This window comes from Apodemus sylvaticus, chromosome 5 (assembly GCF_947179515.1).
Source record: "Apodemus sylvaticus chromosome 5, mApoSyl1.1, whole genome shotgun sequence".
Classification (NCBI taxonomy): domain Eukaryota; kingdom Metazoa; phylum Chordata; class Mammalia; order Rodentia; family Muridae; genus Apodemus; species Apodemus sylvaticus.
In genome coordinates this window covers 139,369,055-139,395,583 of record NC_067476.1, presented here as the reverse complement: position 1 = coordinate 139,395,583, position 26,529 = coordinate 139,369,055, and the positions used below count along the sequence as shown (strand labels likewise).

General features: G+C 50.1%; 1 protein-coding gene across 1 annotated transcript; it reads right to left on the bottom strand.

Moving 5' to 3' along the window:
• Positions 1-265: 265 nt before the first annotated feature.
• Positions 266-22,808, bottom strand: Bpifb4 (BPI fold containing family B member 4). The gene is made up of 16 exons (XM_052181539.1): positions 22,703-22,808; positions 21,934-21,996; positions 20,778-21,291; positions 19,832-19,936; positions 19,055-19,198; positions 16,738-16,801; positions 16,332-16,392; positions 15,328-15,419; positions 13,674-13,877; positions 12,482-12,535; positions 10,219-10,389; positions 6,889-6,956; positions 5,944-5,986; positions 4,045-4,108; positions 2,189-2,265; positions 266-289 (listed from the first exon to the last, which is right to left on the bottom strand). The coding sequence occupies exons 1-16, from the start codon at positions 22,806-22,808 to the stop codon at positions 266-268; spliced, it is 1,854 nt and encodes a 617-aa protein (XP_052037499.1).
• Between the last annotated feature and the right edge of the window lie 3,721 nt (positions 22,809-26,529).

The following is a 26,529-nucleotide window of genomic DNA, read 5'->3' as shown; positions in this document are numbered from 1 at the left end:
CTCATGGAAATACCCCAAATGCAGGGAAAGTGAAATGTTTTATTGAAAGCACAAGATCTCAGTCCCCAGGCTGTCCTGAGCATGGTGTTGTTGGCCAATGGGGAGTGGCTGGATCCTTTCCCAGGTTAAGGGCAGGAAGGGGGAAGGGTGGGAGGGTTGGGCAGGGACCTGTCGTGAAGGCTGAAGAGACTTGGGACCAGGACGGTGTCCAGGACCATCCCCTCCGAAGCTGCTTGACTTCTTCTCTGTCGTCTACCTCTGTCACTCATGTGCTCAGCACCAGAAGGTCCTTCAGGGAAGATCAGAGAACAGGGTGAGCGGGTGGATGGCACTGGCTGCAGCCTTGGCCACTTGCTCGTCATCCCGTGGGATGGACAGGGTTAGATGGCCTGTGGACCAGAGGACTTTGGGCAAGGTGTGTGACACCTCCCTTTTCAAGCATCTCCATTTTCAACCAAATCAGAGAAGTGGGCCCATGACTCTGTTTACAGACTTCCCAAATCCAGGACACATGACTGAAATAAATAGAACCCAGATTGTACACCAGAATAAAATGCCCTTTGTGAGTCTCTCCTCTTCCAGTAACTCATGAGCAATGGGAGGTGAGAGACAGCTTTTTCTTAGATAAGAATTCTGATCAATAAGCATAAAAGGAATTCCATACACATAAAACAGCAGCAGGCGAACACAGAGAGGTAACTATTGCTAACAGGAGCCAGAGTGAGTGAGGGGTGAGAGGGAGGTGGGCCACGGAGGCATCTGCGAGCTTCTGTATGTGTGAGTGTCAGAGGGACAGACAGCGGCTTCACAGTGGGCAAGCCTGGCAGGACAGTGACAACCAGACAGACTGTCCAGGAGAAGCCAAGTCGATCCACTGTGTCCTGGCAGGTGACAGTGGCAGAGACAACCCCGGCTCCACCCACAAACAGAAAATGTCACAGCCCGTGAAGTCAATGAAACAGTGGATCACCACGAGGTGGCAGTACTCAAAGGAGACAGGACAACACAGGGTGACACGGGACACCAAGCGGACCCTGAGCAGACAGAGGACACTGGGGGAGCTGATGGAGCCTTGTACTGGTGCTCACTGCCCGGCTTTGGTCAGTAGGCTCCAGTTACATGAGGATTCCGAGATGAGGGGAAGCAGGAAATGCCATTCTCAAATGACCTGGCCGTACTCTTTTTTTTTTTTCAAAACTTTCTGTAAATTTAAAATGTTATTAAAAGAAAAGGATAAAAACAAATAGCTAGATTCAGATAAAAAAAAAAAAAACTGAGAGAAAACTTTACTAGGGCCTACAAGGCCAGGCCCAGAGCTAACCTTACCTTTAAACTAGCCCAACATGTGTTTACACGTGAGTACAATACTGTGCTGCTTCCTTATTACTCTGAATAAATTCTAATCTTATAGATTAATACAGTTCCCTTACTGGAATATAAAGGAGAAATAAAGAGAAGTCATTTATAAAAAGTAGTATTTTGACGTGAAAATAGTCGTGGGAAGGAGAAATCCATTCCTACCTGCTTCCAAAACCCTGGGGTGGGGGTGGGGTAGCCCCAGGCAGGGGAAGCTTTTGGGGTCACTGCATGTTGTTTCTCTGCAAACTCCAGCAGTTTGGGTAAGCGGTCTGCCCGCTGACACGCGGTCTCTCTGCTAGTGTGTGAACTGACCACCATTACAGGGCCACCATTATAAAGGGTCCTAATGTCAGCTGTAGTGCTGAGCCCCAGGCTGGGGCTGTGACTGAATTCATGACAGAGCACACAGGGCACAGGCTTAGCAAGTGGTGAAATGATGGCAGGGACTATAACTCCATGCCGGTTCTGTTCTTGTGTCTCAGTCCTTGGGTGACAATAGCCATACGGCTAATGTCGGCTCATGAGATTATAGTGTGTGGCACAAAGTAGGTAGTCAGTGAACTATGCCATACTTCGTTGGCACACTTGGCAGTGTTTAGCGCCTCATCTTTCCCAGCTGGAAAATGGGAGTGCAAGCTTAAGAGTTTTCAGCTTTGTACCTTGTGTCCTCAGCCCCAGTTCTGTGCTATGAAAGGGAGCAACTTAAGTCACTGTCCTCCTACAGACCCCACCCACCACCCACCACCCACCACCCACCACCACTTCTTCTCGCAATGGACAATGTTGACAGCAAGAGATGAATGGGAAAACAGCCTTTATCTCTTCTTACCTCCAGCACATCAATGTCGGCGTTGCTGAAGTCAATGTTGAGGATTTTGGGCAGAGGGACTCCAGAACCCAGTATGGCTGTAAAGGGGGTGGGAAGAGTCAGGTCAGCTGATCCCATGAAGCCAAGGGCTGGCGGCCAAAGGCAGTCAGCATTTGTAAGGCCACAGCTGTCCTTTTGTCTTCCCAGCCTTTGACTCTGGGGTTCCTGTCTAGATGCCCAGGCTGGCCTCAGACTTGCTATGTAACTGAAGATGGCCTTCCTGCCTCCATCTCTGAGCACTTAAACATGGTGCACCACCATGGCTACTTTCTGGTGCTGGGACCGAACCCAGGTCTTCATGCTTACAGGAAGCAACTGAGTGACATTCCCAACCCCTCCTGTGGGCTCTGAACCTCCCGTGAAGCTATTCCCAAGTCTTGTCATCTACAATCCCCCTAGACCTTAGCCAGTAACTCTAGGCAGCTGCTACTCCTGCCCCACTCCTGACTCCTGTCACCAGAGAAACTAGAACACATTGATTCTGTTTCTGCACCTGTTATACTTGCCCATGCCAATTGCTTAAGGACTGTGTCCCTAGCACTAGAAACGAGGAGACATATTGGCTGAGTGAAGAAACAGAATGGTGCAGGTGGGAGCCCAATATGTGGCTGCTGTGGGTGTTTGTTTGATTTGAGATTGTCAGAGTCAAAAAGAAGGAAGAGGGTGGATGGCTCAGCAGATAAAGGGGTGTGCGGCATCAGCCTGGAAATGTGAGATGAATCCTCAGAACCCATATAAACAAATGGTAGAGAACCAACTTCACACCACTGTCTTCTGAGCTCCACACACACACTGTGGTACATATACCTTCCCACACACATTGCACTCACATTATCATTATTATTACTATTACTATTATTGTTATTATTATTAAATGAAACTTTAAAAACAAAGTCAGAGGCTAATAGATATGCTGGTTGATGCTCTGGAAAGAAGAAAGGAAGAGAGGAAGGTAAAGGAAATGGTAGATAGAGGTTGTGAGTAACTGAAGTTAGCCTTCTGAACCCCAGTAGGCTTCAGCTGGGATGCTTGAAGCCTGCCCTTTATGGGTAACTACACTGTTTCCCAGTCTCTCTTGGCCACAGAGCACTTTTATTAAGGTGCTAGAATTTGGAACCTACTCTGGGAAGCATTTAAATCTCTCACATCTAGAAAAACTAAAATAACTTGTTTCAAGTGTACCAAGCCAGGTCAAGAGTCTCCAGCTCTGGTGTGTCCAGTCCTGACACTTCCCTCTCTCCCTACCAGACTGCTGTGACACATAAGGAGTCAGGGGTGATCTTGAGGGGCCAGAAATGGAGAGAAAGAGTTTAAAAGGAAATGCTAAATGTTCTGATGTTCAAATGACCCATACCTGGGCGGCATCTTCTAAAACTTATTCTGTGTTTTTGAACATTTACATACAATCCTGATAGGAATCAGAAAATACAACTGCCAGCTAAACAGGAAATATATGCGGGAGCTGGGGAGCAATGTTATGCCCCGTCAACAGAATTATTACGGGCATTTGTTACTTGCTAAGTAAAGATAAAGCTATTTAACTGGGTACAGAGGCATACATACGCCTATAATCCCAAATGTAGGCAGATAAAGCAGGAGGATCACAAACTTGGATTACACAGTGAAACTCTGTCTCAATCTAAAATTGGTTCTTATTCATTTTAAAGCTTGAAGAGCATAGAGACTTAAATCTGCTTTTAATGAAGTCCTTGGAAATGCTACCTTACTGGGTATATACACTCAATATACTCAATAAGCCAGTGGACACTAGGTACCCAAGCTGTGTGCCCCAGAGAGGCATAGTGCCCCACCCTTACCATTCATTGCAGGCATAAACGCTAGGTCAAAGATCTTCTCAACCAACATTTCCAAGATGAACACCTGAGGAAAAAGAACAAAGCTCAGGCAGGGCTCAGCCAGCTCTGACAGACCCTGAGGGACCTGGAGTACAGGGTGGAGGTCTAGTGCTGCCTTGAGGCACCCCCAAGGCTTCAGATCCCAGCACCTCCATGCACTTGATCCATTTGCTTGCATACAGAAAGAGAAAAGGACCAGATCAAGGCTGCAAGGAAGCAAGTGGCAGAGAAAGCTTAGCTCTCTGAATCCATGTGCTTCACAAAGGATTCAATCTGTGTGCTTCACAAATATTGGGAAACAGAATTACATGTAGACTGAAGCAGGAAGATGGTCATGAGTTCGAGGCTAGCCTGGGCTAACAATATAAGATTCTGTAACAACAACAGAAACAACAAAAATGAATCTTCACTAAATGTGTTTCAGGTCTTCCTTCTCTTCCTGATTCTCTAAGCTATGCAGATAATAACCACAGTTGCATGTCACATGATCTAGATCAGAAGGAAAATAAACAGAAGGATTGCCCGGCCACATGCAAACACTCCACCATTTACACACAGGCCATGAGCATCCACAGATTTGGGCCACCTCGGGGGCCCTGGAGCTGATGCCTCACTGATGCTGAGGGCCAGATGCACAACTGTCCGCAACTTCTCTAGGCTACGGGTTCTCCATCTCCAAAGAGGAGTAGATGATCCCTACTACATGGGGTGGTACTGAAAATCAGAACAAACAATGTGTGCAAATACCTACCATGGGGCTCTGCACAGGCAAGTGTGGGCACTCAGTCCCCAGTGCCCCTTTCGTGGTTCTGACAAATGATAAATCACCTATAGTGCGTCAGCAAAATCCCTGAGTTTACTGTTCTTATTTGGAAACGGGGGAGATTTACTAACTGTCGAAAGAAGTTTGGCAGGACCACATGAGAGAAGCTATTCACGGAGGGAAACGCTAGCTTTGAGCTGATGCTGTGCCTGGGAACTCTGCATATCCATTGAGATCGTGGGATGTGGTACGTACGCCTCCCCATCTGTTCTAGTTGGAGCTCTGCCCAGGCAGCAGCGAAACTGGGGACAGGTTCTCTGCCCAAAACTGAGCTGGTGGCATCAACTTCACTGCTGCAAGGCTTGGGGTTGGAAAAGCTCAAAGATAAATGACAGGATGAATGGGCCTGCCTCTCTCAGCATGGGCACAAATCTCATCCAAGTCCGCCCCAAATCAGTAATTACTGAGAGAGAGAGAGAGAGAGAGAGAGAGAGAGGAGAGAGGGGAGGGGAGGAGAAGGGAGGGGGAGAGAGGGAGAGAGAGGAGGTAAGCACACTTCTAAAGCCTTAGGTGGGGAACCCAAGAGTAAACAAAAGAAATGGGGCTGGGTATCAGTCTTTGACTCCAAGCACCTCAGATCTGTGAACTCTTAAAAGGCAGCATGCTAGGTCCTGATATTTAGAAGAGAAATGAGTCTATACCTAGTTCCCTTTTGTAGAAGAAAATGGAGACTCAGCATGAGTAGGCAATGCTCACAGTAAGTCACACATGGGCCCTGGGCCCCCAACTTCAAGAGGAGAGATGGGCCCCTGGCACCCGGTTGCCCTTGTGCCTCCTCCTTCTGAAGAAGTAGGACTTAGGTGAGGTCCCAAGGCATCCACCAAACCAAGCAGCGCCATTGTGGCTGAGCAGGCACAGTGTGTTCACTCCCCAGCCCTTCCTCGTGCATGCGCTGCAGCCTCAGTCGCCATCCATGAGAAAAGGTGACAGCGGAATTGCCAGGCGCCTGCAAATCCCAGCCTTGCCGGGCTCAGCTAGGCCCAGAGGGCATAGACCTCTCAAAAGGTCTTTTCTGATGCCTAAATTCTGATACTTACATCAAAGTTGCCCACATTTGAAGTTCTGAGGTTGAGGCTGGTTCTGCAGAGGAAGAATATGGCCCATTAAAAGCAATAGTGTCCCAGAACTTGTAACAACTGTCAGAAGCCTCTCCACCAGCATCCCTGGGAAGCCTCTCCTGGCAGAACCAACTAGTACAGTTCACTTTCCTGTACAAAGCACTAGGAACGTTTCAGACACCATGCTGATAGATGTAACCCTGACAATACAGCTTTACCACAGACTGGTTGTGAGATCCTAGGAACCTCACCCATCTGTGCCTCAGTTTCCCCTCCCCTATGACAGTCAGAACTTTTGTGTGTGATATGTAGCCAGCGCTTTGTGTGGACACTGACTACAAATCTCATCCAAGGCTGTTGTCATCAGATGAGAAGACTGAAGCTCAGAGAAGCCATCTGGCTGACATCACACAGTCAGTGATCGCATCTGGATCTGAATGGTATTTCTGGACTCTAGATTCAGGGCTGCCCATTCAGGTTGGCAGACACCTGGACATGTACTGGCTCCTAGCTTCACTCTGGTGGCCTTGAGTTAGCACATCCACCTCTCTGAACCCTAGTTTCTCACCTCTAAAACGGGATAATGGAGGCCCTGGTGTCATAGACCTTTAGGAAGGCCACAACATGTGTATAAAGAACTAAGAGTAATCTGACAACTCATTGTCACCAGCACCGTGGTGACCCTTGATGTACTTCCTGACACAGCAGGTTTTCTTGTCTCTTTTGCTGGCTTTGGTCCATGGTGGTCTCAGCAGACAGGACCATAGTCAGTCACCTCTGCAGCCTCTTGGATTTACCCAGCTCTGACAGCCACCTAGCCAACCTCAACCCCCACCTGGTGGCCCTGCATGATCCAACACCGACCATCTCAGTACAGAAGACATGCTCTGAGGAGCAGAACCCCACCACCACAGACCCTCTTACTTATCCAGCTTCGTATCGATCATGAGCTTATCTCCTTCCACAGAAAATGAAGCCAAGAGGTCCGTGTCCTGGAGGTGGGGGTGGGGTGGGGGAGAATAAGCGCATTAATGTCATAAGCATTACTTTACTGCTATGTCCTCACAGTGTCTGCATATCCAGGACCTGTGAACTACTTCTAGGCTGGAAGGTGGAACTCCTACCAGAGCATGGCAGTGGCATGACAAGCCACCGTGGTCAGGGTCAGGGGTGGGGGTGTGCTCCTTTCTTGGCAACATCAGATGTGAGTTGGGAATGGGACTATAGTAAGTTTCAGCCCAAGAGTGTGAGTCAGCTAAGGACGCTGACACAGTGACCCGCCACTGAGATGGCAGTCCTGGCTCCTGAGCCTTCAGCCTGGTCTGGCCCAGATCATTCTACCTCAGCCTCAGCCTTCTCTCACCTCCTGCTGCCAATTGAGTGCTCACAGTATGCAGTGCTCACTGGTGCCCCATTCACCCAAATGGTAAGTCACTCTGTCAAGAGGCCTGGCCCCGCGTAAGCATGAGGCTGCCAAGAGCACCCCAAAACTATGGCTTGCACACAGGAGTCAGCCGACACCCTCTGCTGTTTTCACACAAGTCTCTGTAGGGGCTCAGTGAACATGCCCAGGACCAGCACGGTGGGTGTTGACAAAATTCCCCAAGGTCCCTTGGGGATGGGACTTGCAGATTTGAAACTTGCTGGGAATGATCCACTAAACATGCTATTAGACAGCACCCCTACCAGTCATAATTGGCCTGCCCTTAAGAGAGGCACAAAATGTCACACTACTCTGCCTCTTCAAACAGAAGCTTCGTCAAGGGAAACTTTCTCACTGTCCCCTTGACTGCTTTCCCCTAATAGATAAAATGAAACAGCCTTATGAAAATTAATATCTGCTTCCAACAAACATAGGGTACAGCATTGGTGGTCTGTGGTAGAGAAGAGTTGGGGCCCCAGTGCCTGTCATAGGAAGTCATCCTGTGCTTGGTGTTTGTGCTGAGGACTGAAGGGTGAAGAGTTTGAACAAATGACAAAGGGTGGGAGAGTCATCCAGGCTCTGGGGAAGGCATGTGCAAAGGCCCTGGGGCAACAAAGAGGGAAGAATTATACAACAGAAGCCTGGACAACAAGAAGGTGAGAAAACTCTGAGGCTAAAGTAGAATGATCTGGGCTAGACCAGGCAGGGCTGTAGGCTCAGGAAGCCAGGACCACAGTCTCAGTGGTGGGTCACTGTGTCAGGGTCCTTAGCTTGCTCACATACCTGGACTGTTGATGGAACTCACATGGAAGGCTCTGCACGCAGTCCCACCCCAACCCACATCTGATGATGCCCAGAAAGGAGCACCTCCCTAACCCCACCCTGACCACAGTGCCTTGTCAATCTTCAGCCCAGAGCACCACCTTCCAGCCTAGAAATAGCTCAGTGGTCCTGGAGCTGCAGGCACTGTGGAGACAGCAGATGAGACCAGAGCCCCGAGTTTCCCCCGCTCAGAGGAGGGAATGGCCCTTATCATATATTCCTTTGCAAAATTTACTTGGTACCTACTATGTATTGGGCCTGTGCTGGACTCTGAGGATCTGACAACGAATGGGATTAATCACTACCCAGCAATAAAGCCACAAATGTATTTTGTAATATCAAATAAGGCTTCAAGCCAGGGCGATGTAGTATGGGAGGGCTGCATTTTAGATGAGTGATCCGGGAAGATAGGCGCGGTGTTTTCCATGTGGAGGAGCCTTTGAGAAGGTGGTATTTGAACAGAAACCAACAGTAAGCAAGTGAGTGAGCCACACAGACATCAAGGAACAGCCCAAGCAAAGGCCCTGAGGTTGATTCTTCTGAAGAGCATTGGGGAGCTGAAATGTGACTAAGAGAAGACCTTGCAGAATTTGGGGAGGGGGCATTTTTAGAAGGTTGGCTTTCTTCTGAGGGTTTTATGAAGCAAGGAAGAAGGATTATTTTCATTTTAAAAGACTCCTTGGGAAATCATCTGTAGTACAGCAAAGTGACAGGGCTCACAAGAATTTATCAGACCTCGGGAGAACTGGGAGGGAGAACCTTTATTGTTTCCAGTGCAAAGAGGAGGTGAGTGTGTGAGCTGATGCGTGTATGAGGTGGGGGGTGGGTGTACAAGTATATGAGATTGTGAACTGATGGCTGTGTGGGCTGATAGTGTGAGTGTGTGAGTATATGAGTGTGTGAGTGTGTGAGTATATGAGTGTGTGAGTGTGTGAGTGTGTGAGTGTGTGAGTATATTAGTGTATGAGTGTGTGAGTATGTGAGCTGATGACTGTCTGAGCTGTTAAGTATGTGATTGTATAAGTTTACAAACTGATGGGTGTGTGTGAGTGTGTGAGTACATGAGTGTGTGAGTGTGTGAGTTGTGTAAGTGTGTGAGTGTATGAGTATATGAGTAAATTAGTGTGTGAGCAGAAGTGTGTGTGTGAGTGTGTGAGTGTATTAGTGTGTGAGCTGAAGCATGTGTGAGTGTGTGAGTATATGAGTGTATTAGTGTGTGAGCAGAAGCGTGTGTGAGAATGTGCGAGTGTATGAGTGCATGAGCTGAAGCATGTGTGAGTGTACAAGTGTAAGTGTATGAGTGTGTGAGTGTATGAGTGTGTGAGTGTGTGAGTGTATGAGTATATGAGTGTATTAGTGTGTAAGCAGAAGCGTGTGTGAGTGTATGAGTGTGTGAATGTGTGTGTGTATTAGTGTGTGAGCAGAAGCGTGTATGAGTGTGTGAGTGTATTAGTGTGTGAGTTGATGCATGTGTGAGTGTGTGAGTGTGAGTGTATGAGTGTATGAGTGTGTGAGTGTATGAGTGTGCAGCTGATGTCTGTGTGAGCTGATGTCTGTGTGAGCTGATGTCTGTGTGAGCTGATGGGTTTGTGAGCTGGCACTTGCGTGAGTGAGGGGGTGTGCTGATGACCCTGCTTTCCGTTACTGGAGGAAGGTACAACACACAGTAGCATCTTGTGCGTGTTGCCTCTGTGGTCTGTTTGAACACTGACTGATACATTCAATACTTTTGTGATCTTCCCAAAGCTGCTCCAAGAAGCTTCTTAATGCCCAGCTGACATGCCTCAAGGACATCAAAAGGCCAATCCCAGAGACAGGGAGACACTAGCCCAAAGTCACACAACCAAAAGTGATAAAGGTTTGGTGTGAGCCAGCTTCCCTGTCCCCTAAGCTGGATGGGTCACCACTGGTGGGGTTGTGGGCTGCAAAGAAGACAGAAAGCCTGGGAGACCTTATGGCTCTGTCTTTAGACATAGCTCTGGGTGGGGGCTTCACCACCAGACACATACCACATCAATGAGGCAGATGGTGGTCTCTACATCGTTGGGCTGGGAGACCACCACTTCAGAGGTGGCAAACACCTTCACCAGCGCCTTGTCTTTCTGCAGTGTCACAGTTGGGGGGTTGGGCACCTGGATCCTGATGGTGAGTGGGCGGGATTCAGGGTATTGCTGGAACACCTGTAGGCAGAACCAGAGTGGGTGGGCAGGGTCATCGGGAATAGACTTTCATCAGTCAACCTCCAAACGCAGAGTGGGCAGAGTATGGGAAGTTTCCTCAATACGGGATGCCCGCTCAGTCCTGGCGAAGGCATGGACCAGCCGTTGAGTAGGGCAAGAGGCTGCTCTCTCTGATCCCCTCACATGGGACCACCTCACAAACTACCTGTGACAAGGTGGGTGGAGGCTCAGAGACAGCTGTTACAGCTTACTGTCCATGACCAGCAGAGGGCGCAGGGCCTTTTACATCCTTCCTGGGATGTGAAGGTAATCCCAAATCATCTTAAGGTATTGAGTTCATCAGCAGGGACTGGCTGGGTCCCCTTGGGGACCCCAGTACAGGCACTTGGGGGCAGATCATCTCCCCAAAGCTAACACGCTCAAGGGACAGCTCATTAAAAGACAGGTTTATCACTGTTACTAAATACCCAGTTAATTCCATATAGAACTCTAAATATGGAAAGCAGGCCCTGGACACTGCACAAACCCTGGACACTTTCAGAGGGAGTGGGAAGCAGATTTTCTCAGGCAGATTTTGCCCGTGGCTGGGATGAGGATGATTATGCTGAGAAGGCACAAGAGGGCTGACAGTGTTCTGTATGAACTCTTGGTCCTCAGTCATTTAACTCATCCTCCAAAATCACCCTCAAGGGCATGAGCACCAGCTAATCAGACATTTGGCCACCTGGTTATTCACAGATATTTTCAGGATGTTTTCCCAGAGAAACTTGGGGTCCAAACACCCCAACCAAGGGGCAATGTCTCTGAGACTTAGTAATGCCTCCTTCAGAGGCTCCAAGGCAGCTGGGACTGTGTCCCCAGAGCAGCAGCACCCAGGAGGCCACCAGAGCTTTGGTCAAGCTGCTCTCTATGGCTCAAGCCACTTGTCACCTTGTCTAGCTTCAACCCCATGAGACCATCTTGAGTCATTTAAAGCCCTGTGTTCTTGAAAATGGGCTCTGGTTTCTGTGTGGTCGCTCTGTGCCTGTTTCCCGGCTGAGAACGGGATCTGTCTCCCAGTGAAAGAGGGGATTCTGGGACAGTCTCATGAGATATCAGGCAGTGTGCACAGGAAGTGGTCCAGTATCCGAAGTCTATGATGGAGCGGCAGAGGCATAGATTCTGCTATTCAAATACCAACCACACGAGGGCGGTAATGATCACTCACTGAGTTTCATAGACAATCACTTCTCTATCTCCTGAACTAATGGGGCAGATGGAAAGAGATGGGTAATGATACAGAAGGCTCTAAACAAGTATCCTCCATCCAGTGAGGCCTCTCCTACCCACAGAGTTCTTTGATGCCCAGAACTAAAGTCGAGAATAGAGACCTCTGTTCCACTTTTACAGGAACAGAAAGGGAAGCTGTAGATATCAGCAAGAACAGCTGTTAACATCTGCAAATGCCTACTCTGGGCCTTCATTTCCAGATGAGATAAACAAAGGCTTAGACAGGTGAGGTCATTGGCAGCTGTAATAGGCTGAGTCATGCCTTTCTCTAAACACCTGACAACTCCTCCAGAACTGCCCTGTGCTCGTCAGTACCCAGCCCTGGCTGTCCCTCTAGACAACTTGGACGAGCCTCTTTTCTACAAATGAGAAAAATAAACTCAGAAATGCTAAGACTATGTCCAAAGTCACACAGGGGGAAAGCACTTGTCTGACATATGCAAGACTCTGAGTTCAAACTCCATCACTGCATAGTCACCCAGGCCAGGAGTAGCCAGGCCAAGGCAAGACTGTACAGCCTGGCCCACCGCCAGGGTTCAGGGTATATCATTTTCAACCCTCCTGTGTCCCCTCACAGGATCTGGCCTCCACACCCATCCTGAGTCCCAGGAAGCCAGGTTAGGTTCTGTCCAAATGAAGGCCAAAGCCATTCCTGTACCATCATTGTCTGCAGAGGCCTCCAGCCATGACTCCTGTTTTCTCTTAACCAAAGGGGCACCACTTAAAACTGCAGAGCACTAACTATATTACAGTGGCATGGAGGCATTCCCCTCAGGACATAAAAGAAGCTAGAGTGAGGCCAGCATTGGCATTGCTTACATACCTTGGGAATCAAGGCCCCCAGTGTGGAAGTGGTAAGTGGAGGGAGATCTTCAAACTGTGGGACAAAGACAAGGTCATGTGAGTCCTGAGATGATGGGGACAGACAGGTGCTGGGACACCGCGCTTAGATTCCAGTGCACCCAAAAGCAGACGCATCCCTTGGAAAGCCCAACACTCCGAGAATAGTCCAGAGTGGCCATTGTGTGGCTAAGTGGGTAGGGCCAACCACTTAGGCTGTCCATCCACACACGGCCTGATGTCCCAAAGCCCAAATCCTTCTTCCCCAGCAATTCTTTGTAACATCCAGGAAACCCTGGGCAAGTGCATGTGCACAGCCTAGCCCCTGCTTGGCCTCCTTGGCTGTGCTCCGTCATTTCTTCTACTTGTCCACTCACTTCCTAAAACCTCAAGGATGAAAGGTCAGACCACTGGCCAGAAAGAGAAAGAGAGGGGTATGAAGGAGAAGAAGAGGGGGGATGGAGGGAGGCATGGAGAGAGACGGGGGAGAAAGAGAGAGATGGTGACCATGGAAGCAATGCAGCAGATAAAACAAAGTCATTGCCTCCTGCATAGGTGCACTATCAAGGCAGGGCCATGGTCACATGCTCAATAGGAATACTAGACCTAAATGGGCACTTTCTTCTTGGCAGAATTACAGATTCCTGTGTTTTGGGTAGTGATTTTGTTTTTCTGCTTAGGAGATACAGTGAAATGTATGGTTTATACTGCCGCATCTCAAAACCTCAAACCATCCCAGAGTATTGGAGGATGATGGGTAGACTGATAGATGGATAATGGATAAGTGTATAGGTATATAGGCTGAGAGAGAATGGATGGATGCCTGGGTAGATAAGAGATGAATAGGTGAGTGGGTGTGTGGATGGGTGAATGGGTGGATAGACTGAGGATAATGAATGGGTGTCTTGGTAATGGATGGATGGATGGATGGATGGATGGATGGATGGATGGATGGATGGATAGTTGGATGTAGAGATGGAGGGATAGATGAAAAGATGGAGGGATGGAGGGGTGGATGGGTAGATGAGTAGATGGGTGAATTGGTGAGTAGACCACCATCAAAAGGGTTAACTGGAATACAGGGTAAAAGGCAGGACCATCCTCAGTCCTTCCACAAAAACATGGGCTAGGAAGGACCCAGGCCAGCCACTCAGTGTCCTGCTAGGTTGACTCACCATGCCATCAGTGATGTCGATATCCATCGCACCTTGCTTTTGCAGCATGGTCAGTACTGAGCTCAGGAAATTGGCCGAGATGGCCAGCTGAGAGTTGGTGTTGTCGCCCATGGGGGGTAGATCTGGCATCTGTGGCCTGGGCAATATAGCTGGCCGCCCAAGGGGATAGTCAATGAGGTCACCTCCTGCCTCCCCAACTAGAGTCTGAGGAGCATAGAAAAGGGGAGGGAAAAAATGAGTCTGGAGGTTAGAAGGAGGTGTCTGGACAGTCCTTCCTGGTTGCACACATGATTTTGAGTTACTCTTATGGACAGATCTTCTTCTGCTTGAAAGGGAAGGGGGTCATTGCAGCTTGTGCTTTATGATCAGGTACAGCTACTTGCACATACCCACATGTGTGCATACATACACTACGGCACAGATCCAACGTCTCAGCCCATCACAGTGAGCCAATGTGTGCATGGCCCTGAACCTGCACGGTCCACATTGGTACACCCATCTCCAAAGATGATGCCCTGTGCGACACTCCAGGGACCTCTCTGGACTCAGAGGTTAGCTACCCTGCCTTCACCTTCTTTCTGCCCTTCAGCCACCAGCACCAGCACTGGGCCAGGCCGCCTCCCACCTCCTTAACACCCCTCCCATCCTCCCCTCAGTACTTGTTGCCTTCCTCTTATCAGACAGGCCGCAGACGGTGCAGGTGCCCGTGCGTGCACACATTGACAGTTCAAGGGCTGTCTCCTCTTAGAAGCCCTCATTGGCTTCGCTAGTGCATCCCAGTCTCTGTTTTAGGTTCTGTCGTGGCGCTGGCTCTGTAACTGCCTGTTTGCTTAAAGAATTCTCACGGCTTCACCTACAATAGATCAGAAATTCCCTCAAAGCAGAGGCTTTGTTCTATTTCCTGCTTCTCATTCAGCCAGTGCAGGCCAGGAAGCACGTCTCTGCAATGGACACGTGTCTGCACCTGTCATAGTACAACCATGTGGCACGGGCATGCACCTGCAGCTCTGTGCTAAAGGCTCAGGGCAGCATCATGCCCACGTGATGCAGGGATGGCCTGCGGCACAGATGCCCATGCACAGTGGGTGCCAGAGCCATGGGATGCTGGAGGCTCTGCTCACCCCAGCGCACAAGATCCAATCTCCCAATTTATCAGTGAGGTCCTGTTTCCCAGGTTCTCGCTGGCCATCGTGGGAGTGTTTATACTATGCGAAGCAGCAAACACTGCCAAACAGACTTCTGTTAACTTTGGACTAGCATGCTGATGGTCAGTGCTCCTCCAGTAGACCCAAGCCCCCAAAAGCAGCTACAGACACTAGCAGCTGGATGCCTGGGTTCAGAGCCCAAGCATACATCACTAGCTGTATGATCTTGATAATGGAGCTATCTCTCTGCCAGAAAAACAAGTCTTGCAGGTCTGAGAGTATACCGAGCTCACCAATAAGATGCACTTGCTTGGGATGTGCCTGGTTCATAGTAAGTACTGAATGGGTGAGGATGCGCCCCATCTCTGTCCTAGAAGGTTGTTAATCCACGAAGGGTCTAGATCAGATGTTGTTCCCAGTATGTGTAAATACCTCTCGTGTATGTGTGTGTGTGTCCATGCTAATCCCGCACTCAACTTCAGAGAGAAGGTTTACAGTCTATCACTTACATTAAGGTCCAGCTCAAGGAATTCCCCAGTCACCAGTGGAAGGCTGGAGAAAGTGTATTGCACACTCCCAAGTATTCCCAGAGGCACCAAAGCTGTGAGCAAAGAAGAGGGTCACATTATGGTTCCTTCCCTACACAACATGCCTGCAGTGTTCCCATAGCTATGGTTGTGGCTGGGGGATGGTGTGTGGACCAAGGCTCCACCCAGCTTACACGTCAAGGAAGAGCCAGTTTTGTTCCAACCCCATCTCTGGCTCTTCCTTGCTGTGTGACCACAGACAAGTCTCTGCACCTCTCTGGAGCTCACTTCCTCCTTTGGAAAGTGTGTTTAATGGTCACCTTTTAGATTCTGTGGCAGAGTTGGAAGAGACACCCCAGTGGTTGTGAACCATGGTGCGCTGGGGAACATTTAAGGCTGCGCGATGTGCTCCTCAGTTGGACCCACATTTCCTGACTGCATGTAATAAACACATTATCTTCTTCACTTTCTTTCCCTGTCTTGAAAGTCATCCTCAAGGTGCCCGACGTCCAGAAGACATGAGCTCCATAGCAAACAGGGCTGCACTGTGAGGCTGCAGGGGTTAAAGCCTGAACCTTTGTGCATGCTGCCATGTGAGAGAAGATGCTGGGACTGCCTTGCTTTCAGGAGCCGTCTCAGAAACCCAGGACTGGTGGCTGCACTGCAGCCAGGTGCTTGGGGTCTCGTCAGGGTCTGCACGGCCTTCTTTTAATGAATGACGACACTTTCCACTTCCATAGCTGCCAGGGCAGAGCCAGACTTCCACCGAATTCTATTGTCTAAGCCACACCCACAGGCCCTCAGGGGAGGGGCGTGGCAACACCAACAGCCAGTGTGGGAGGCCTGACTATTCTTGTGGCATTTCTGGGACTTGCAAGGGCAGCCCACCACCCTGCCCCCTCCTCCCAGCTGCGTCAGTGTCTCTGGGGCTAGGTCAGGCAGGCATCAGTAGACATTGGCAACCACGGCAAAGAAGGAACACTTACAGTCCACGAGACCCAGCTGGTCATTGACAAGACCCAAAACCACATCCACAATGGGGCAGAGCTGTGGAAAGAGACACCAGAGAACTCAAGAGGTGTGGAACAAGCACACGTGGCAGAAGCAGCATGCAGTGTGGCTGGATCTTCCCTGTGGATCATGTCCTCACCATAGCCCAGGAGAGGGCATCTCTCCTGATACCCATCTTTAAGATGGCAAACAAATTTAGAACTGTCACTCAAAAAGAAAGCACCCCAGCTTGGGGCCCAGAGATGTGGGTGCTCAGATTGGGCCTCTCGTCTTGTCACTCAATGTTCCCAGCCAACATGAGCATGGTGGCCCTGGCCCTTTCCAACCCACTGGGTCACCTGAGTGATGCTGGGGACACAAACCCCTCTCACCCATCCTTACCAGGTCAGGGAGTACGTTGGCCAGCACTCGGTTCACTAAGTTGTCCACCAGGTTGGGGAGAAGCCTACAGAGGGAGGAGCAGGGTGAGGCGACTCACAGGCACGGAGGGCTCTGGGCTGTCCAGCCACACCAGTGCCGGCCCCAGCTCTGAGCACTGAGAGCCCCTGAGCCTGGACAGTGGCACCAGACAGTGGCTCTCCCTCAGGCCTGCCCACCAAGGCCAATAGCAAGCTTCCTTCCCTCCTTTAACCCCTCCCCCCTTCCCCTTTCCTTTCCCTCCTCCACCATCCCTTCTATTCTCTCTTTAACTTCTCTTCCCCTTCATTCCTTTTCCTTGCTTTCTTTCTTTCCTACCTACTTTCCTCTCTCTCCCTTTTCTTCCTTTTTTTCCACAAACCACAGATATCAGGCCTCTGTCGTACCAGAGAGGCTGGACATGCCGGATTCCTAGCTTCCCAGACGTTCCCTCTAATTCTTTCTGTCTTCTGCAGGGCTATTGGCTTGTCATTTTCCCTGGGTACAAATGAATATGCTACTCTATCTAAGTTCACAATATGGCATCTAGAACATTCCAGGGGCTCAAAAACCATGGGTGGATGCAATGAGAGAAATCTAGCTAAGAACATGTGCCCACTGGGCTCACACTCAAGGACAGGTACGTAGAGCTGAAAACGTGGGTGGTGGAGCTATTCAATAGAGCAGGAAGGAGGCCAGAAACCTGACCAGAGTGGGTCACCAATGCTCACCTGGATCCTAGCTGATGAAAGTCAGAGATAGGTCATGCACACAGATGATGCACAGACAGACAGACAGACAGACAGACAGACAGACAGACAGACAGACACAAAGTCTCCCTGGTGGGCTCAGTCCCTAACACCACTCCTGCTCACCCCTTATACTGTAGCTGGACCCCTCCTCCACAAATAGCCAACTGCCACTTCCCTGCCAAGCTGTGGAGCAGCATCCTGGGAGGAACAGCATCTTGGACACCTCCCCAAGGCTTGCGGCACATCTTTGTGAGTGGATTCATCTAAAGGGGGCTGATCCTGTCCTGGTTCTCCTGAGGTCGCTGGGGGTGTGCCTGAGGGCACTACATGTAGTGGTGTGTAGTGGTGTGTTAGAGATGGTGTGCCACTGATCTCTGTATGCCTCCGTGTGGAAAGTGATGAGATCCACCAGGCCTCCTGTAAAATGGCATCTCTAGACAGCTATAGATGTCACCGAAACAGATGGATGAAACAGGGCGTGGGCAAATGAATGACAGCTCATCCCGGAATGACATGCAGCCCTAAGGAGTCAGACAAAGTCTCCCAGCTGAAGGAAGGGAAGGAGCCAGGTGCTGCAGGCTTCAGAGCAGATGCCTGTGTGCGTGAAGGGTGGGGCTGTGGAGCCACACTGCCTGACACAACTCAAGGAAGCAGGAGAACGGCCACGGGCAGCCATGGCTCTCTCTGCACCTCTTGTCAGCTGACACTCTGAACAGAGTGAACGAGAAAGTCTGGGAGGACCTGTGTTGGACCTTGGAGCCTTGTTGTCTCTGTCCCTATCCATCCTGAAGCACAAGGACAGAAGCTACATGAGGCAGGGGGTTGGAATACTGGTTGCACACAGTGAGTCTCTCCTAGAGTGCACATGAGTTGTGGACTGAGGTGATAAGGCCAGAGGATTAGTAAGACAGGAGAGAAAGCAGGGACCAGAGACCCCAAAGACTGAGGGAGTGAACAGACAGGCCTGTGTCCTGAGCTGTCATTAATGTGCCCTCATCCAAGATCTCCCAGACCTGGGGACAGCATGCGGGCCAAGACAGCGATGCCTGACAACTCTCTGTACAAAGGATAGGGGCTTAGTCACTTTGTAGAGAAGATAGAAAAATCTCTCACATGCAACCCCAATCAGGTACATTGACTATAACCAGACGAGAAACTTCCCTATGGATTGGGACACTCATGGACACATAAGCCCTCTAGGATATATTTTCATAAACTCTGACATGACAGATTCAATACCAACTGCCTTATGCTAGTTATCTTGGTTCCCAAAGAAAGGATTTTGTCCATTTCCCAGATGCAGAATCTGGGACTCAGAGCTGTTCAGGGTCACACAGCAAGGAGCATTGGAACTGAGATTTGAATCTGGGAAGGTCTCTCCAAGAAGGATGGATGCCCACATCTTGGGCTCAAAGGCACAGCTCTTGAATCACCAAGTAGATGTCAGTCTCTCTGTAGGTGTGGTCCCTGTGTGGGACCATCTTACTTCCCGGAATGGGTGACTGCAGTGCCCTGCAGTTCTGCCCTGCCCCTCTCCACCTTGCACTCACCCCCGAAGCAACTTGACTTTGATGCCTCCCAGGAGGGTGTCACAGCGCTCAATGACCAGCCTTGGGTAGCCTGTGCGGTCCATGGTCAGCCGAACTTTGGCCGTGATGTTTACCTCCACTGCAATATCCAGGAAGCCGATGAGGCTGGAGGAGACCAGGTGACCAATGAGACCGTCAGCCGCTCTCACCATGTCTGCCTTGCACAGGCCTGTCAGGCACCTGTCGCCTCAGGTCTTAGCACCAATTCTTCCTGACATCATGTCTCAGAGCCCCAAACCAAGTGCTATCCCACTGCCTCAAGGCATTGGGACAAATCTCCCTCATCCTTAGCCAGTGAGAATTGTAAAAGCCAGGAACAGGGCTTGGTACAAACTCTGGTTTGTAAGGTAACCATCCTAATTTTGTAGACTCAACTGTACCCCACCCCGAGGAAATGAGTCCCACTCTCCAAGGTCCCCACAGTGGGTTTACTAGGAAAGCGCTCTTCCTGTGACCACAGCCAACCAGAAGCAGAGTGGCCTTGCTAGTGAACTCAGAAGGACTCGGTGGCATTAGGAGACTTGTCTAAGTATTGGAACTACCTCCAGACTCCCAGACTGTGACCACAACCCTGGGCTGCCTTTCCTACTAAAGGGACCACCACAGGCTGGCTTGGAGTTCAGACACTTGGTCTCCCTGCTTCTCCCACCATGACAGAATCAGCAACCACACATGATGAGAAGAGGTAGCTTGCCCAAACTCTTCTGTCAGGGACCACTCCTGGACTAGGGCACGCACCTCTTTCCGTTGATGGCCACACGGGTGTACAAGCTCAGGTAGACACCCACACCAGGCAGGAGTCTCACAGACACCCGGGGAAGGGTAAGTTCCACAATACGCAGCCTGCAAGCAGTCAAGAGAGGTGAGCTGGCAACTGCCGCCATCCACAGCCACATCCCACCCCGTGGGGGCATCTGTTTGCAGTTCTGTACCCTTCATTTCCTTTGAATCTTTTGTGAACACACTGCCCCCTGCTGGAACTTCCCTGCACAATCCTCAAACTTCAGCCAGAGTACTATTGCATGAAGCCACCTTCCCTGCACCCCAGGATGGTGACTCTCCCTCATTCTGTGCATTCTTATTCACCAGAAGCTTCTGCCAGTCCTTGTCGACTGTGTGACTATCAGGCCCAGCTTCTTTTGCTAGTCCCACACACCCCACAAGCCAGCAAGTTCCCTGGGAACTGAGGTGTGTGTCTCCAGGCTAAGTGTCCCTCACATCATGAGAGCACAATATATTTGTCGAGTTAAATGACTATGGCAGGGAACCTGGGCATGGCTATGATTATAATTATAATTAATTATAAACATAATTATAATTAATAATTCTAATGTGTCTCATTATGAGATGATAGCATATGGTATAACATATAGTATAGCACACGGCATGAGCTATATATGTCACATAGTTTTAAATCCTTGATTTTTTTTCTTCATAAACTGAGTTACTCTGATCGTTCTACATTCCTGTAAACGGAAAGACAGAGAGATGAAAAGAACTCCCTAATGTCAGACACAAATATAAGAGGCAATGCTGCCTCTAGGCTTCTGGCCTCGTTCGTGCGAACACTGCAAGCTGTATAACTTGGACCAGCCAAGATGTCCAGTCCTAGCCTCCCCTCAGCCTCAGGCCACGGTTGCCTGTTTGTGGCTCACCTGTCAGTAGGTGGAACTCAGTTCCTTACCCAGTGATGCCTTGTACGGTACTCAGAATGCCTCCTTCACCCAGCACACCGAGCACACCACCTCCTCCGAGAAGTCCTCCATCTCCAAGAAGACCACCTCCTCCAAGCAAGCCCCCTTGGCCTGCCAGAATGCCTTCATTTGCCAGTATGCCCCCTGTGCCCAGCAGGCCTCCGGGGCCCAGGGCCCCAGTGGCCACGCCAGCTGGGATCTCTCCAGGTCTCAGTTCACGCCGGTGGAGTCTGCCCACCGAGGATGGGTCTGCGGCGGACCTGTACCGCCCGGAGCCGCGGTGGTAGGCATAGTCTGAAGGGCGGTAATCTTCATGCCGCAGGTCCCTGAGGCTCCCATCAGAGTCCAGGATCTCCCCATAGCGGTATTTGCCCCCCAGCTGAGCTCTGTTGTCGTTCGCCTCAATGTGACCATATTTGTAATTGCCACCAAGCTGTCTGCCATTGGTGTATTTGGGGGGAGGCTCTCGGACATGGAAGTCGTTGTAAGGGACACCACCAACACCTCGGGGGAATTCAGCTTGTCTGTAGTCATCGTAGTGGTGCCTGCCACCACCCAAAAGGCCACCACCACCGCCACCCAGCAGTCCCCCACCATGGCTACCACCACCCAGAAGACCTCCACCGCCACCCAACAGACCCCCACCATGGCTACCACCACCCAGAAGCCCTCCACTGCCACCCAACAGACCCCCACCATGGCTACCACCACCCAGAAGGCCTCCACTGCCACCCAGCAGTCCCCCACCACTGCTCCCTCCCAACAGTCCTCCACCATGACTATCATCATCACCCAACAGTCCTCCACCGTGGCTACTACCACCACCACCCAGCAGTCCCCCACCGTGGCTACCACCACCTAGCAGCCCACCACCACCACCACCCAACAGACCCCCACCATGGCTACCACCACCTAGCAACCCACCACCACCACCCAACAGTCCCCCACCATGGCTACCACCACCCAGCAGCCCCCCACCACCACTACTACTGCCACCCAATAGGCCTCCACCCAACAGGTCACCACCACCTCCTCCACTCCCACCAAGCAGGCCCCCCAAGAGACCTCCTCCCCCACCACTGCTCCCTTCACTTCCACCAAGCAGTCCACCCAAGAGGGGCCCTCCACCATCACCACGGGCTTTACCCACGGGCACCTCCCTCAGGGCGGAGCGGAAGGCATCACTCTTCTGAATTGTGCCTGAGATGGCTGTGGAGAGGCACAGGGGTCAGTCAGGAGGCTCCCCTTCCCAGTCCCCAGACACCACCTGAGAGCATCACCCTACTTGTGGGGCCTCATCCTGCCAACCCAACTCTCGGGGGAATAAAGCAGCAATAGATCAAGAGGATAGACCAGCACCCAGTGCGCTCACGCCCTGGTGTTACTCCCATCCCTGAAGCTAGATTCTAAACCTTGATGGGCTTCCCTTCTCTTTCTCCCTTTTGAGTACCCCTCACTTCATGGCTTGACAACATCTACTTTCTCATGAATTATAAATTCCTGGGGACTTACGGTCCAAAGGCACCTTTACCTGAACCTCTGTGCCCCAGGAGTCACATGAGTCTCCACCCGTCATCCCACTCAGCTCTCCCGTGAGACCAGTCCTTTCCAGATGTCTCCACCCACTTTCCAGATGAAGAAACTGAGACTCAGGTTGTATAAACAGGGTTTGAATCTCATGAATCCTGGCCCTGGGGCCCAAATTCTTAATCTCTGCTGTCTACTGTCTTGAGGGAATGAGTTAGTGCCTAGGGAGTGGCATCAAAGAGAGAAGAGAAGATTCTCAAAAGGGAGAAGTCACCCAGCCATGGAGCACGGGGTCCTCTAGCATGGGAGGCTCCTCAGGGACTGGGGAGTTGGCTCACCTCCCAACCCTTTCCGTGACACCCATGACCCTGATTGGGGCTGGACTCACCATTGCCCAGCACATCTTTTGTAACTCTGAGGACCGTGGTTGTGTCTTGGCGGATGGCACACACAGCTGCCACAGACAGGGCAGCCATGCACCACGCAGTCCACATGATGTTGCTTTCCTGCTGAGACAGTGTGTGTCACCACTCTGACTAGCCTCCCATCCATCCATCCTTTTATTCACTCACCCATTCATCCATCTGTCCTGATATCTGTCTGTCCACCTACCCATTCACGCATCTGTCTACCCACTCACCAATCCACCTTTCTACCCAACCATTGGTTCTCCTATCCATCTTCCTACCCATCTTCTCATACATACATACATCCACCCATCCACCCACCCACTCACCCATCCATCCACCCATCCACCCACCCACTCACCCATCCATTCACTCACACATTCATCCACCCATCCACCCATCCACTCACACATCCATCCTTCCATCCACCCATCCACTCACACATCCATCCTTCCATCCACTCACACATCCATCCTTCCATCCACTCACACATACATCCTTCCATCCATCCATCCACCCATCCACTCACACATCCACATCCATCCATCCACCCATCATTCCATTATCCACCTGTCCCCCTTTTCATTCATCCATCCAGTTCTGTCCAGTAAGCAGAGATAAGCACCCTCAGCCTAGAAGTCATATTAGAATTTCAAGACCCAGAGACAGGAAACTGACAAGAGTCACACAGTAGGTCACAATCAAGAATTACTGATACCACTTTTAAAACTTTCAAATAAAAAAATGAGCAAATTATTGAGCAAATTATTCCAGAAATCTATAATAGAAATTAACAGAAATCCATTACCCAAGATGGAATTTACCAGTTGAGCTGTGGAGGAAGAGATGGGAATTCCAACACGAAGATCACACTGGCAGCTAGCAGCTCTTTGTAGCTCTCTCTCTAACGTCTGTCCATCTACTCACCTGTGACCTCCCCTAGCCCACTGTTCTCAAAGAATAGCAGTCAGCAACCTGACCACCCGCCTCCTGAAGAACAAGAAAAACTGGTTTCCAGCCTTCAGGGGAGGGGCTTGGCCTGCCTTTGTATCTTGGCAGAGATGGATTAAAGATGGAGAGCTGAACCAGAAGCCATGTTTTTGTCTCTCTCCACGTGTTTTCTCTTGCCACCCTGTCCAATTCCCATCTCTCCTTCCAGGGAACCTGCTGTTAGAATGTAGGAGCTGGACTCTACACTCACCCCGACTTTCCTCATTCTTCTCCTCCTACTCAGGCATCCTTTGGCATTCTACCTATTTGCCTGTCTATCTGTTATCCAAATAGCCACTAAATTGTATCCACCAATCCATCCATCAATCCATCCACCAATCCATCCTCCAATCCATCCACCAATCCATCCTCCAATCCATCCACCAATCCATCCTCCAACCCATCCTTCCTTCCATCTATCCATCTGTCTATCTATCCACACATCAATCCATACACCTACCCAGTCTCCCATCTATTTATCCCTATATCCATCTATACATCTACCTTCCATCCACCCATCCATTTTTTCTATCTGTTATGTAAGCATCTAGACTATCCAATCATGTAGCCAGCCATTCATTTATTCTAGTGGTTCTCAACGTTCCTAACTGCTGTGACCCTTTAATACTGTTCCTCATATTGTGATGACCCACAACCTTAAAATTATTTTTTGTTGCTACTTCCTAGCTGTAATTTTTTGCTTTTATGAATCATAATGTAAATATTGTTGGAAATAGAGGTTTGCCCAAGGGGTTGTAACCTACAGGATGAGAATCACTACAGTCCACTCGTCCACTAATTCATCCATCCATCAATCCGTTAATGCACCTACCTATTCATTAATCCCTCCACCATGCATTAATGCATCCATCCATCCATCCATCCACTCACCAACACCACCATCAAGGCTCTTCTATACTTCCAGTCAGCCAGCAAATACTCTCCCCTCCCTTAGAGCAGTAGGAACCACACCATATGCTTAAGAACATGGCTCTGAATTAGTGAGATATCTAAGCCAGGCAAGCTGCTGTTTTTCTTGTTTTAGGGCAGTCACCTCAGACCCTTACGAGGTGAGAGGGAGGCATACTGAAATGGAGTAACACCTGATCTGGGCTCAGCTGATTGGCTTCCAGGAAATGCTGGCAGCCTCCCTGCCTTTGCCTCCTTCACCCATTCCATCTTCCCAGGTTTCTTGTTCATCTGCTTCAGAGTATCAGCACGCCACAGTCTCCCACAGCTTCATCAACTCCTTCCACCTGGACACTCTCTTTAGCTTGTTCCCACCACTCCTTGAGTTTCACTGCACTTCAGAGCTACATCTGCCCATCTCATCCCAGGAGATTGAGAAATACTCATTTTCCTAGAATATTAAAAATAATATGCCCAAGATTGTTTTCTGTCTTCTTCACTTCAGCCTCATCTCATGCCTAAAGAACTCTGCACTTTTTTAATGAGGATAATCAGAGGCATTTCCAGCAGCCACAAGCAACTGAAAAGCACCACTGAGGTGACAAAAATCCCAGGGGCCGCATACCCCTGGAAAAGCTGGATGCAGCTTCTGCATACATGTGTGTTCTGATTTGGGCCTACTGATATCTGAGGTCCTGACAGCTGGCAGGGCTCCCTTGCAGGCCTGCAGGGCGGAGTTTCTCATCCCCTTACCAGGTTTCAGCCTCCCCTTCCAGCCTGGACCTGTGACAGGGACAGAACTCCTCCTTACCCTTGACGGGGTGTGCAAGTCAATCCTCAGAGGTCTGCTGCCCAGGCCTCTGCTGTGGATTGAGCCTGGTCACGGATCAGCTATATAAAGTGGTCTCGGTCTGAGTGGAGACCCAGACAGGGAAGGGCCATGTAATTATGACAGCCTAGAATTATAAGACCGGAATTCAGATTTTCCCTACAACTTGAGCATTGAGCTCCAAAACCACAAGAGTTTGTGGTTTGTGGCTAATTCCAAGAAGGGTGTTTAGCTCTGGGTGATGTCACATGAGCTGGGCTTTATCGCCTTGATCTGGCTATATTTCTGGAGATTTCAGGCCTTCAGGTGAACACATCTGGGTTCTAATCCCCCACCCAAGGCAGATATTGCTCATTCTAGGTGCCCTGGTGGGTAGATTGGACCTGCTCCACCTCACAGGACTGAGTTTCACTCTGTGACCCTGTTCTCTCCAAGTCTATCCTGTCTCTATAGGACAAATGGAGGGGTTGTGTGCCTTGAGGTTTGGAGACCCTGGGAGGCAGCTATGACTCCAACTGCTGGCATGTGGGCAGCTCACAGGAAGAATGCTTTAGACCTACAGAAGATCCCCCCACCCAGCTGTTTCATCCTGAGAGGAAAGAATTCACAAGTACAGCAAAGCTGAGAGAACCTCCAGTGAACACCACACACCCGCCAGCTCTCATCAGCCTCACCAACATCTGCATTCCGTGCGCAGTGCCTGCTCTGTCACAGTTTTATCCAACCATGGAGACACTTTCTATTTTCATGATTTCTTTAACTTATGTACTGAGTCAAAGCCTCTTGTATCCCAGGCTGACCTCCAATTCACCATGCAGCTGAGGATAACCTTGAACTGCTGAGCCTCCTGCATTCACACCCTGGGGATTGCAGCCAGTCGCCACCATACTCAGTCTGTGTGATGCTGTGGATCAAATCCAAGACTTTCTACAGAACACTAGTGATCTCTCAACCAATTGAGCTCTGTCCTCAGCTCTGATTTTGTATATGGCTGACAGCCGAATGTAACACTACTCACTTCCACATACAGGCTACAGTTTTGTATATAAATTTCCACAGTGAAAGGCCAAGCCTATGATG

Coding starts and splice junctions, on each gene's coding strand:
- Bpifb4 (XM_052181539.1), bottom strand. CDS start 22,808: ATGTGGACTGCGTGGTGCATGGCTGCCCTGTCTGTGGCAGCTGTGTGT. Junction 16,802..19,054: donor AAAGTCAAGTTGCTTCGGGG/GTGAGTGCAAGG, acceptor CTCCCTCTGTAG/GCTTCTCCCCAACCTGGTGG. Junction 6,957..10,218: donor CCATCTGCCTCATTGATGTG/GTATGTGTCTGG, acceptor CCCCACCTCCAG/GACACGGACCTCTTGGCTTC.